This window comes from Monodon monoceros, unplaced genomic scaffold (genome assembly GCF_005190385.1).
Source record: "Monodon monoceros isolate NGI ecotype Baffin Bay Population unplaced genomic scaffold, NGI_Narwhal_1 Super_Scaffold_22, whole genome shotgun sequence".
In the NCBI taxonomy this organism is placed as follows: domain Eukaryota; kingdom Metazoa; phylum Chordata; class Mammalia; order Artiodactyla; family Monodontidae; genus Monodon; species Monodon monoceros.
The window spans coordinates 17388979-17402606 of record NW_021703779.1 but is presented as its reverse complement, the minus strand read 5'-3'; the positions used below and the strand labels follow the sequence as shown (position 1 = coordinate 17402606).

The 13628-nt window shown below is 46.4% G+C and overlaps 1 protein-coding gene across 1 annotated transcript in view; it reads left to right on the top strand.

Moving 5' to 3' along the window:
• MAP7D2 (MAP7 domain containing 2) overlaps positions 1 to 13628 on the top strand; it is a 174678-nt gene that overhangs the window by 78088 nt on the left and 82962 nt on the right. The window contains exons 8-9 of the mRNA XM_029240426.1: positions 11425 to 11693; positions 12271 to 12403. Coding sequence (XP_029096259.1) covers positions 11425 to 11693; positions 12271 to 12403 — 402 coding nt within the window. The remainder of the gene's footprint in view (positions 1 to 11424; positions 11694 to 12270; positions 12404 to 13628) is intronic.

The window sequence follows — 13628 nt, the reverse complement described above, 5'->3', positions numbered from 1 at the left end:
GTTGGGTGCATATATATTTATAATTGTTATATCTTCTTGGATTGATCCCTTGATCATTACGTAGTGTCCTTCCTTGTCTCTTGTAACATTCTTTATTTTAAAGTCTATTTCATCTGATAGGAGTACTGCTACTCCAGCTTTCTTCTGATTTCCATTTGCATGGAATATCTTTTTCCATCCCCTCACTTTCAGTCTGTATGTGTCCCTAGGTCTGAAGTGGGTCTCTTGTAGACAGCATATATATGGGTCTTGTTTTTGTATCCATTCAGCAAGCCTGTGTCTTTTGGTTGGAGCATTTAATCCATTCACGTTTAAGGTAATTATCGATATGTATGTTCCTATGACCATTTTCTTAATTGTTTCAGGTTTGTTTTGTAGGTCCTTTTCTTCTCTTGTGTTTCCCACCTAGAGAAGTTCCTTTAGCATTTGTTGTAAAGCTGGTTTGGTGGTGCTGAATTCTCTTAGCTTTTGCTTGTCTGTAAAGCTTTTGATTTCTCCATCGATTCTGAATGAGATCCTTGCCGGGCAGAGTAATCTTGGTTGTAGTTTCTTCCCTTTCATCACTTTAAGTATGTCATGCCACTCCCTTCTGGATTGTAGAGTTTCTGCTGAGAAATCAGCTGTTAACCTTATGGGAGTTCCCTTGTATGTTTTTTGTTGTTTTTCCCTTGCTGCTTTCAATAATTTTTCTTTGTCTTTAATTTTTGCCAGTTTGATTACTATGTGTCTCGGCATGTTTCTCCTTGGGTTTATCCTGTATGGGACTCTCTGCTCTTCCTGGACTTGGGTGGCTATTTCCTTTCCCATGTCAGGGAAGTTTTCGACTATAATCTCTTCAGATATTTTCTCGGGTCCTCTCTCTCTCTCTTCTCCTTCTGGGACCCCTATAATGCGAATGTTGTTGCGTTAAATGTTGTCCCAGAGGTCTCTTAGGCGGTCTTCATTTCTTTTCATTCTTTTTTCTTTATTCTGTTCCATGGCAGTGAATTCCACCATTCTGTCTTCCAGGTCACTTATCGGTTCTTCTGCCTCAGTTACTCTGCTATTGCTTCCTTCTAGTGTAGTTTTCATTTCAGTTATTGTATTGTTCATCTCTGTTTGTTTGTTCTTTAATTCTTCTAGGTCTTTGTTAAACATTTCTTGCATCTTCTCGATCTTTGCCTCCATTCTTTTTCCGAGGTCCTGGATCATCTTCACTATCATTATTCTGAATTCTTTTTCTGGAAGGTTGCCTATCTCCACTTCATTTAGTTGTTTTTCTGGGGTTTTATCTTGTTCCTTCATCTGGTACATAGCCCTCTGCCTTTTCATCTTGTCTGTCTTTCTGTGAATGTGGTTTTTGTTCCACAGGCTGCAGGATTGTAGTTCTTCTTGCTTCTGCTGTCTGCCCTCTAACACTTGGGAATTTTAAAAAAATGTTTCGAGATGATAGAAGCACTTATATCTGATTTTTTGCTTCCTAACAGAGACTTTTTCGCTAATATTGTTTTGCTCAGAGATTGCTATGGTTTTTATAAACTACTACTACTGGTTATCGATGTATGTGCTTTCCATAAGGAAAATCTTTCTGTAGCACATTACTGAATTAATAGCATCTTGGGTTTTTTTTTTTTTCTTAAGTCCATTGCATTCTTTCTGTGCCTGTATTGCCTGTCTTTGGTTATTGTATTGCTTTCCCGCAAACTCCAGATCCATTAGGTGAGCTGTGAGGTCTCTGTTTGTCTTTGTCTTATTTCTGAGCCTTCCATTTGCATGTCAGTACTCTCCTGTCAGTTTGGGACGTTGACATTAGCAGAGAGAAAAGCCTATTTGTCCTGGGTTTTTTCCAGATTCTACCCTCTCTTTCCTGGGTCTTGACTCATGGTCCTTGCATCATCATTGTAAATTTCATCTTTGTGAACCAAGAGGGTTGTTGCCCTCTATAGAGATGACAATTCAGTTTTTGGAAGCAAGCTTGCAGTGGGCTCTGTGCTGTTTCTTTGAAGTTGAAAATCTTGAAGGTTGTGATTCAGGAACTATTTTATATTTTTAAGGACATATCATTTGAGTTTTAAAAAGCTCTCTCTGACCAAAGATACTCAAACACAATCCCAGACTTTTAAAAATGCAGTTCAATTTAGAGAAATATCTAAGATTTCTACTCTATCTAGAATAGTAATGGGCACCTAGTAGAAGTTTTGTAAGTATTCATGGAATGAATGAATGCAAGTCACTGTGCCAGATGCTCCAGAGAATCCCCAAACGAATGAAAATAGTCTCCACTTGGACGGGCCCCAGGAGAGGTGGGAGGGAGATGTGGACCCAGATGAGGACAGTTCCAGGCCTGCTCCAAAGAGAGAGCTGCCCACCTTGTACTGCTCATCCCTCAGGACTCAGCTCAGCTGTCCTCCTGTCCAGAGCTAGCCAAAGCTGAATTCGCCCCCTTCACTGTGCTAACAGAACATAGCTGTGTCAGTCATTCGTTTATCCAACACCCATAGAGCACCTACTCTGTGTCCAGTGCTCTTCTCAGCCTTCGTGGAGCTTGCCTGACAGTGAACAACAAATATAATATCAGGTGGTGATAAGTGCTGTGAAGAAAAATGAGTCCGGGTCAGATGGCGGAGGATGGTGGAGGGGCGGAGCTAGATCGGGTGGTCAGAAAAGGCTTCTCTGAGGAGGTGACATTTGAGCAGAGCGCCCCGCATGAGGTGAGGGAGCAGGCCGAATTGATCTGTGCCTCATTGTACTTGATTATCTCCTGCTAGGCTGCCGCAAGGGCGGGGGGCTGACTCAGTTTATTGTTGCACAGTCTGCGCGCAGCATGAGTCTGTGGGACGCTAGCCAGGGGGGAAAGGCGGGCCTGGAGAGCACAGTGGTCTGGGCAGGTCTGGGCAATGCTGGGGCCAAACCTACCTGAGGACTCAGGCCCTTTGCCTCCTCGTTCCTTCCGGGACATTCAACAGTTTGTTCTCCCACTGATCAGTTTCTTAAACATTCTCTTTTCTGTGCTGTATATTTCACTTGGGGAATTTTTTAACGATGAGGGATGCTATTTTCTGTACCGTGCTGCACGGTATTCCTGCCACTTTCAACAAAGAGAAATTAATGGACTGGCTTTTATTTTTAGAGCCCCATACATGTTGTCTCTAACACATGCAGGAAAAATAGCACATACTAACACAGCTGGACTGCCTGTGTACTGTCAAACTCCAGAATCCTTCTCTCTTTATGAGGTGCCCTGGGAATAGAAGTTGCTCAGGCACCTCTAAATCAGAATTACCAAGTTGACAGGTCTAAGGAATAGCAAACGTTTCTTGATTTTTAAAATGTTCAGAAAGAAATTTCGTTTCTCCCTGGGGTGAAAATTAGCGGCTGAACCACACTGGGTATGGGCCAGGTCTGAGAAATGTGAAAAGTCAAGTAGACTGAAGTATATTCTGAAAATCCGACCAAACTATACAGCAGTGAAAAAGAGTGGATTGCAGCTGCCCGCAACCAGTGGGTGGATCTCAGGAACGTAGTGTCCAGAAGGAAGTTGTCGAAGAATGTCAGCAGTTTGATTGCATGTATACTGAGTTCCTAGATGTTGCAAAACCAGTGTGTTTTTAAGAATATAAATGTGGTAAAATGATTTTAAGAAAATGGAAAACATAAAATGTAGAGTGATGATGGCCTCTGAGTGGGAAGTTGGGGACAGGCTCAGGGAGGGGCACATGGGAGATCCTGGCATAGTATGTCTTTCCCTTGAGCTGGTTGGTGCATGTGTGAACATTTGTTTTATCATTCTTCATACCTTTCGTATTTTATAAAAATTCTTTTATATTCTAATATTTTTTATATATATTTCTATATTTTTTTATATTCTAATTCTAATATTCTCAATATTAAAGAAAGATGAAAAAGAAACACTTGGTTTTTAAAATGGTGTCACACAAAATAAGCCCCAAGCAAAGTGGCATTTTCAACTTTCCCTCTGTGCAGACCAAGCTTGTGATCTTTAAAGCACACTGGAAGTGACGTGGCTTTGAATGGCCTGGGGCGGGGGGGCTAGCCGCTTTGAACTCCCATCCAGAAATCCAGCGGGACCATGTGATGAATGGCTCTGACAGTGCATTGTTCCCCTCCCGGATCTCAGATCAATTAAGTCACTGTAGGCGGCTGTGCATATTAATGGCTTTGCTCTTTTAAGTGTTCAAGTTTATTTTCATTGTTGGTTGGCATTGTCCGGTACTCGTATGGGTTTTAAAAAACTAGCTTCAGCTAGACTCTCAAAGATGTGGATGGAGCATATCTTTCTTCTTGTAACCTAGAGAAAGGAAATCAAGTGTGGTCAAGTGCATTTACCCAGCCTGTCTCTGCCCTCTGTGTGTAGGTGCTGCCTGTACCCCTAGTTCTTCAATGTGAAATGTTCTCTCATGGTTTCAGGTTCTTAGAAATGTATTCTATGTTAGTTTGATCATTATGATGGGGAATGTGTCCGTCATCCCTTGGTGCTGTAATAGACTCTAAAATTTACTAGCATAAAACAACGATTTGTTATTAATTCTCACAGCTCTGTGACTTGGGCTTACCGGAAGGGTCTCTCTTAGGGTCTTTTGTGTGGCGGTTCTGTGGCTTGACATGGGCTCACTGGGAAGTTCTCACCTCTGGGGCCTCCGTGCAATTACGGTTCAATGTCATCTGGTGCTACAGTTAAGTTACAACCTAGGGCTCGACTAAGCTTAAGGTCCAAGACGGCCCATTAAGGATGATGGCCCATTAACCCCAGTTAAGGACTATGCCCCGAGTTGGCGCAGTGTTCCTTCTCTGCTGTATTTTCTTGGTCAAAGCAGTGGGACCACCTCAGATTCAATGGGATGGAAAAATAAACTCAAGAAGATCATGTGGGATGGGAGGAGATATTATTGTGGCCATCTGTGGAAAATATAATCTGCCAAAGATAATGACTTTCAGAGACAGCTTAGCTGAGATCAATTTTGTGTCAGGAATCTAGGTTAATTTCATTTTATCATGCGTTAGAAACAAAACAGGTAGTCCACATGAGGGAAAAAATGAAGGCAAAGTTGTATGGATGGCCCCAAATAAGCCCCTCCCTCTCAGAATCACAGGCTCCTGGAGCCAGCCTATTTCTCTGATGGTTGAGGACATTTAATCAATCCTTGCCGAGCACCATTCTCATAGGCTTCTCTGGTAGATGGGTGGCATGGTATTCCCTGCCCACAGATGAGCATCTACAGTGGATCAGGGCTCCCTGCAGTGACAATTTAACTATTGTTTGTGTTACCACCATCCTTCTCAAATGGGCTTTTACATTCTTACCTGAAAATTTTCTTGAAAAGGATAATTGAAAATGTTAAGTTATACCCCCTCCTCACAGCCATACTTAGCTGCTCACCCAGTCCTTGTCCTGTATTTGTCCGTCTTAGTAGAGGATAATTTGAGTTTAGGCCGATTTTTAAGAACCTTTTTATCTTGAAATCATTTCAACCCTACAGAAGTGTTGCAGGACTAGAACTTGACTCATCCTGTTAGCATTTAGCCACACTTGCTTCATCATTCCCATCCCCTACTCACTCTCATATAGTCTCCATAGACACACACACACACACACACACACACACACACACACACACACATTTTCCAAGAACCATTTGAGAATCAGTTGCAGACATCATGACCCTTTATACCTAAGAATGAAGACATTCTTTTGTATAACCACAGTACAATTGTGAAAAATCAGAAAAGTTAACATTTGACATGATGTTGTTACTTAATTTACAGACTTAATTTACTTAATTTACAGACTGTGTGCAACTTCTGCCTGTTGTCCCAGTGAGATCCTCTGGAACAGTGTTTTTCCTGGTCCGGAATCCAACCCAGCGTCCCACATTGCAATTAGTTGTCTTGCCTCCTTAGTCTGCGTTAACTTGCAACAGTTCTTCAGCCTTTCTTTATGACCCTGACATTTTTAAAGAGCACAGACCGGTTTTCTGTTTTGTTTTGTTTTTTTTTTGAGGACTGTCCTTCAGTTTGAGTCAGTCTGCTGTTTCCTCATGATTAGACTCGGGTTATACATTTGGGGCAGGAATCCCATGGAAGGGATGTTGGTTCCTTCTCAGCGCATCTTATCAGGAGGCCATGATGTCAAGTTGTTTCATTACTGGTGATGGTAACTTTGATCACTGGGTTAAGGTGATATCCACAGGTCTCTGTGGTATAAAATTGCTCTTTTTCTCTCTGGAAAGTAAATAGTAAAATGGGACCATTGACAAATAGACTTCTCAGAATGTTGGCCAAGCTGTGCTGACGAGGCCACAGACCCCTCCCATCTTGTGGGTGGGCTGTGTTCACTGTGCCTGGAGTCAAGTGGCTTTGGAAAAAATAGAACTAGATTGCAAGATGTGGAGTGAAAAAAGTCCTTTGGGGATCTGCTTTGCAGTAAACTCACGTTCAGAAGCATGACAACCCTCTCCGGAGAGTTCCTCTTCCTGCTCTACTTACAGAGGTGTTTGTTCATATTTCCTACCAGTCATGGAACCTCAAAAGGTTATATAATCCTGCCTTGTGCATCAGGAAGGCCTATCTCTACCACCCCAACAAAATTTGTGAATTCCCTTTGTTAGATGTCTAATCATTGGAAGTATTGAACTTTTAAAACTTGGAGTGGAAAACCTATAAAAAAGCAAGATGAAAAATCAAGTGACGTGGCTCTCTCATCTGTTTACACCTCTTGGGAAAGGTCATTGAAGCACTTAGGATTTTGGCTTTCTTATCTAAAATATGGTTAATAGTAATTTCCTACCTACCTCACTGGGTTATTGTGGTGACCAAATAGACCCTTATTAGATAGATGAGACGGTACTTAAAAACAAAACTCTATGAAAGCACAGTGAGTTCCCTGATTAATTTGTGTTTAATTTCTTTCATCAGCCAAGATATCTATTTCTAGGAAATTGGGGAAACAGTAGCTTTGCCAGACTTCGTTTGGCTTGCAGTAAGTGGTGTGAGCAGGAGACCAGAGAGCCTCGGGGTCTACCAGACAGACCAGCATTGCCCGGTTCACGCTTCCCACGCTCAGCAGCTCTTGCGGGCAAGGTGCTACATCCACGTAGGGAAGTAGTGAGGCAGACTGAGCAGGAAACTCTATGGATCTGGAGATAAAATAGGGAACTTCTAAGACTGTATTCTGTAGTTTGGTCATTCGCTGTTAAAAAAATCAGTGATTTACCTACACTTCTCTAATTTGAAGGTCGTGTTTGTATTGTGCGTACGAGGAGTGTGTGTGTGTGCGTTCTCATTTATTTTGTTTATTGGGCAAGAGCTGGGGTAGGGGAATGTAGATAGACTCCTTAGTATGTTGAGTTTTATCCCAAATAATTCACCCTTACTTATCAGGTAGCAATTATTTTTAGATGTGTGCTCGTGGATAATTGGCCCAGTATTATTTAGAACAGAACCTTACAGTCTGTGGTGTGAACAGAACCTATGCGTGACTGTTCTCTTAAAGCAAGTTGAAGCAAGGCTGAGCAGGGCTGAGTAGGTCTGAGGCTGTCAGAACCTCTCACACCCAGGGCAGACCAGCTTTTTCCCCGTGGGATTGTAGTCCTGCCCTGCATGTCCCTCTTACAGGCTCCGGGCACACTGACTGAGGGTGTGACTGTCATTGGGCTCGTTCCCTTCCGTGAGTGAGCCATTTAGACCAGACCCTGGGTTCGTGTTGGGATCCAGGTGCTGGCATTCTGCTACTAAGGCAAGACTATAGAATGAAGTGGGCCTGCAGCCAGTGCAGGCCTCTTACCCACTCCCCGTAGTCCAGCCCCGGGGACCCTCCTGGTGGGAGTGGGGTCTGCAGGAGAGGTCCTCGCATGTCTGCCCATGCGCAGCAGAGGCGCCTGCACCAGGACCCCGGGGGGAACCCACCTCTTGGGCACCACTGAGGAAAGCTCAGATGTGCGCTCGCTGCAGGCAGGTGCCCGAGAGAACTCAAATGGACTGGGCGGTGGGCGCCCAGCACCTCTGCTCTGTCTCACCAAGCAGAGAAGTCATGCCTCACTCCTTGGGGAGGAGGTTGAGGGCAAGGAAGAAGAGCAAATGGCTTTTTGCCAGTCCTTACAATAGCAGAAGTTCCTATTTAATGAGTCAAGATAGGAATGCTTACGGAAGGAGAAGGTGTTTCTGTCTGCGTCATCTACCGTGAAATAGCAGTCTTTCCTATTGCCTCTGTCTCCAAATCCCACATCCAGGAGTAATTGTTTGCCATTGCCTGTCCCTGCACAGTGGTTGGACCGGAGCTGCACAGAGCATGCACTTGACATTCTAGGGAGTAAGTGACGTGTTTTGATCACCTCGGTGCATTAGACCAGGTCCTTTAAGACACTCTGCTGGTGGTTATAGCAGCAGTATGGCCCTAGACGACAGCGTGGAAGGAGAGTGTTGCCAAGCAGAAGATCCCCTGCTGTACGGTAGTACAGGCTGTTTGGGCCTAAATGCAGGTTTTTGCAGCTGACTGGAAAACGATGCTTAATGGAGCGCTGTCATCATGAGGTAGCAGGGCTTGTGGTTTCCCCCGTTTTATTTCTTCCTCCTGCTTTTGGTTCGTTCTTGTCTGTGAGGATAATTCGGATTTTTATTTTATATGTTTCACTAACACCCGATATCTAACAGCTGTTGTGTGCTTACTCTGTGCCAGGTCTAAAATGAACATCTGGGGATTGTGGTGACCCCAAGCCCTGGCTTAGCCACCATCGCGACACAGGGAGTAGGGCCAAGTTGGAAGAAGTGGAGTCAGGGAGTCGTGGGCACAGACTGCAGTTCCGCGGCTTACTTAACCTCTCTAAGCCCGCTTCCTCCTCCATAAAGTGACCCTAATAATAGTACCTGTGTCATACCAGTTTTTGACAACTAAAAGAGACATACACGTATACACACATACATACACAAATACACTTAGCAGCACGGGGGCTGGTGTGCAGACAGCCCTCAGGAAGCGTGGACACAGTTTTGGAGGGTGCTAGAGGGAGTGTGAGCTCCAGATCACTGGGGGAGGGATCCAGGTGCGACCCTGGCTGTCTGAACACAGAAGGCTCTGATGATTCCCTCTCAAGCCAGGGCTCTCAGGAGACTCACAGGCGGGCCTCGGGGGGCGTGGGGATTAGGACACTGCCCCTCAACCAGAGCAGCACCACTTTTACCTGCTTTATACAGATAGAAGGGGCGTGGGGGGGCGCTATATGTATGTCTCACCTCAGTGGTTCTCAGCTGGGGGTGATCTTGCCCCTGCAGGGACATTTGACAATGTCTGCAGACATTTTTGATTGTCACAACCTGGGGTGGGTTGCGGGGAGTGGAGATTGCTACTGGCATCTAGCGGGTTGAGGCCAGGGATGCTGCGAAACAGTGCACAGAATAGCTCCACAGCAAGGAATGATTCAGCACCAAATGTCATGGCAGGATTGAGAAACCCTGGTACATATGCATACGTATATTGAAGAAGCAAGAGGATTCTGTGCCTGGCTTTTATGTGGTTAGGGTCTAGGAAAAAAAGTAGAAAACCAAGGTTATATAGAAATGCCTGCTTGTCAAGAGGTCCCTCGGGAATGGTGGGGCCTGAGTTGGCTGAGCCCCAGGGCAGAGGGAGAACGGTCTGCAAAGAGGAGGCACCGTCCACGTGGACGAGGTGTCACGGGGGTTCTGTGTGGCTCCAGGCCTAACAGAATGGTGGCACAAGGGAAGTCGGTGTGGCGAGTATGAAGTGATTCTTTCTGGGGTCACAGTGGTCCAGCTATGGAGCAGACTGCCAGAGAGGGGTGGACAGACCACCATGGAAGTGGGATATGGACTGATTCCATATCAGTAAAATGGTTGATGCTGAAATAGCTGAATTTTAAAAATTCAGATCATGTTCAAGTCGTATTCATGGGGTCATTGTGTGGCCCTCAGCCTGGCATTAACTGAGAAAACATGTTCTCCTTGGCACCCGGAGCTGGGCTTTTACCACGAGAGCATCATTGGAAAACTGGCCTGCATCTTTTCCAGTCCACCTACCACTTGAGGATTATTTTCCAGCTCAAGACCAAGTTTAATGTTGATCTGATTATATTTTTTCCTTACCACCAGGATCTGATTAGGAAACTCTTTAGGTCTCTGGTGAGAAATTGGCCTTTAATATTATGTTGAGTTGCCATTTTTATTGCTCTTTTTATAGATCAAAAATGGTTGAACATTAGCACTTTCATATGGTTCAGCCTGCTACAGGGCTGAGAGTGACAGTGTGTAATGCACGAACAGATTACTTTATGCTCTTCTAAAAGTACTCTGTACAAATGTCACACCCCTGTGCGAACGTTGGGTGCACTCGGCAACTAAAGCTAGGCTGTTATCTACATCACCAGCAGCCAGTGGTCACCAGGAGCCAGGCCTAGGCCAGCACACCTGTAATGGACCTTCTTGCAACAGATGCAGAGGGAAATAAGCCGGACACAAAAGGGCAAATACTGTATGATTCCACTTCTATGAGGTACGCGGAGTTGTCAAATTCCTGGAGACAGAAAGTGGAAAGGTGGTTGCCAGGGGCTGGGGAGAGGCGGGAGTATGGAGTTAGCGTTTAAAGAGTACAGAGTTCTGGAGATGGACGATGGGGATGGTTGTACCACAGTGTGAATGTACTTAATGCCACTGAACTGTACACTTCAAAGTGGTTAAGATGGTAAAGTTCATGTTGTTTGTATTTTGCCATAATAGAAAAAAATGGGAGCAGGGTCGTTCGTTGCCATATGCTGAAGCCAGATGCAACCCTGGTGCTCCTCTAAAAAGAGGAGGTAGGAAAATGCCTAACACTTTATTCTTATGTTGTCGTCAAACTTAAGTGAAATTCAGACATGAAATCATTGGCTGGGCTTCCTAAAACATTGTCCCTTCCACCGGGGACATGTTCTAGATACCATATGTTCCTGTTAGGGTGATAATACTTCAGGGACTTCTTATTTATTTATTTATTTATTTATTTATTTATTTATTTATTTATTTTTGGCTGCGTTGGGTCTTCATTGCTGCGCGCAGGCTTTTTCTAGTTGCGGCGAGCGGGCGCTACTCTTCGTTGTGGTGCGCGGGCTTCTTGTTGCGGTGGCTTCTCTTGTTGCAGAGCACGGGCTCTAGGTGCGTGGGCTTCAGTAGTTGTGGCGCGTGGGCTTAGTTGCTCCGCAGCATGTGGGATCTTCCCGGACCAGGGCTTGAACCTGTGTCCCCTGCATTGGCAGGCGGATTCTTATCCACTGCACCACCAGGGAAGTCCTACTTCAGGGACTTCTGAGTGTGTGCTCCGCCTTACATTTGTTCACCTTGAAGGATGAAATTGTTCAACTTTTTGGAACCAGGTGTCTTTGGAACAGAGGGTTCTGTGGTCAGGCCCGGTGATCATCTTCTGGCGTGGTTTTGGTTTTCCAGGGCAACTTCAAAAGCATATCCGCAGTCTCCAAAGAACGTGAAGCCGCCATACCCAGGGTCTCCGGTGAAGTACCGCCTCCCCGCCTTTTCCGGCCAGGAAACACCCAAGAAGAAAGCAGAGAAAGAGAAGAGCAACAAGGAAAGGGAGGGCGCCCTGGCTCAGCAGGCAGCCGGCCCACCTGGGGAGGAGGCCCCAGAGAAGCACGTGGCAGACAGGCACGCCACCGAGAAGCATGAGGCCGCGGCAGGGAAGGCCGAGGGCGGTGGAGGTAGGCCCTCCTCGCCCAGCCGGTTCTCCCTCTGACTCCATGCACGCGGGAGTCTCGGGTTTGGGGGAGAGACGGGGATTTTTCCCGGAGACAACTCCATGCCCTCGTGCCACTTTCTCAGGCTTGCATGTTGCCCCGAGTCCTTCCCCTCGCTCTCCTGAGGGTCTCCTGGCAGAGGAGGCTGAGGGGCTGACGCTGCTCCTAGCTGTGGAAGCCCACGGGGGTGCTCAGCTGCATCCAGCCAGCATCTGCCTTTCCCACAGAGAGGGTCTTCCTTTAGTCCTTGAAGCTTCCGTGACAGCTGCGGTGAGTTCATCCAGATAGGCGCAGCGGTGGTGGCTGCCTTGGGACTTGCTGGTGACCCTGTCTCTCCTCGTCGCCTCTCCACTGCCCTCCATGGTGGAATGCATCCAGGGTCACAGCCAGCCTGTTGCAGCCTCTCTGCTTGGTAGCTGATTGTGCTGGTCTTGGCAGCATTTCCCATCACCCACTGGGTTGGATTTTTCAATTCCAAGTGGTAGCTGCCGTGTGAGTGCAGTCACTGTTTCATTTCCCTTGATCTTTTCCTCCAATGCAGCCTCGTGGAAGCCCACAGCGGGCACCACTGATGCAGGAGAGGCCACAAAGATGCTGGCCGAAAAGAGACGACAGGCCCGGCTGCAGAAGGAACAGGAGCAGCAAGAACGTCTGGAGAAGGAGGAGCAAGACAGGTATGGGGGTGCTCAGGCCTTCTGAGACCGCGGAAACTCTCAGCTCCTGGATATCGGTGTTACCGACAGCCCCTGTTCTCGGCATACACTCTAGGACCAGCCAGGCCTCGTAGAGCTATCAAAGGAGTTTGAGTTTTGTTTATAGACTGACGTTCTCCCTGAAAAGACAGGAGGTTCCGGATGTAGACATCTTGATTCTGCTTCCTGAATCGTGTTTTTTTTCCCCCAAATTATTCTAACTCTCACCCCCAGGTAAGAGAAAGGAGGGTTGAGCAGAGGCTCCTAGCTGGGGCCGAAGCTGACCTCATAGGCCATGAGACACGAGGTACGGGGACTCCCATCCTGGAGCACGAAAGAAGATGTCATGGCAGTGGTCCCTAAACTTTGGAGGGTGTCAGAGTCAGTCAGGGGTTGCGGTGAAAATACACAGGCCCAGGCCGTGTCCCGCTTCAGTAGCTCACCAGACTTTGAGAACCACTGCATTGACCCCTGGGGCACTTGGTCAAAATACAGACGGTTCTGCCTATTCTGGTCTTAGTATTCAGAGAGAAATGCATGTTGAAGGGCAAGGTAGATTTTATCATTAAATTGATAAAGGAAGCTCTTAGGATAATCACAGAGTACAGTCCAGTACTGTTGAGAGGATTTAACGTGACAGGGAGCCAGCCACGTTGCCGTGTTTCACTCAGCTATGGCGCTGAGTTTAATCAGTAATAGAATATTCTTCATCCTTAAGTGACCTTGGCAAGTCTTTTGTGGTCCGTCATTACACTTCTGCTGATTTATTTCTTTGAAGGAGGAGGGGGGAGGTCTGGCTGGTTCCTTCTTCGAACTCTGGACTTCTCTGATGATTTTCCCACCTCCAACCTTTTGGTCAACAGCAGCAGGTCTTTTTACTGAGTGGTGTGCTTGGGCTGGGTTGGGTGGGCCGCAGGATGTGTGAAGGGAGGTCCCAGGAGAGGAGGATGAGTCGCAGGACCTCAGTGACAGGGCTTGGGATGCGCGGGCCCTGAGCAGGTGAGTCGCGTGCCTGTAGCTTGTGCTAAGGAAGGTGCAGCTCCCTGCCTTCCAGCCAGCACCCTCTCCCGTTTCCTTCACAGCGCAGCTCCTCAAAGAATTGACTGTACTGCCTGTCTCTATTTCCTCTACTCACACTCAGCCTGCAGACCTCACACTCACAATTCCTCCTAATTGCCGGACTCCTAATCCATTTCTTGGTTGGCTT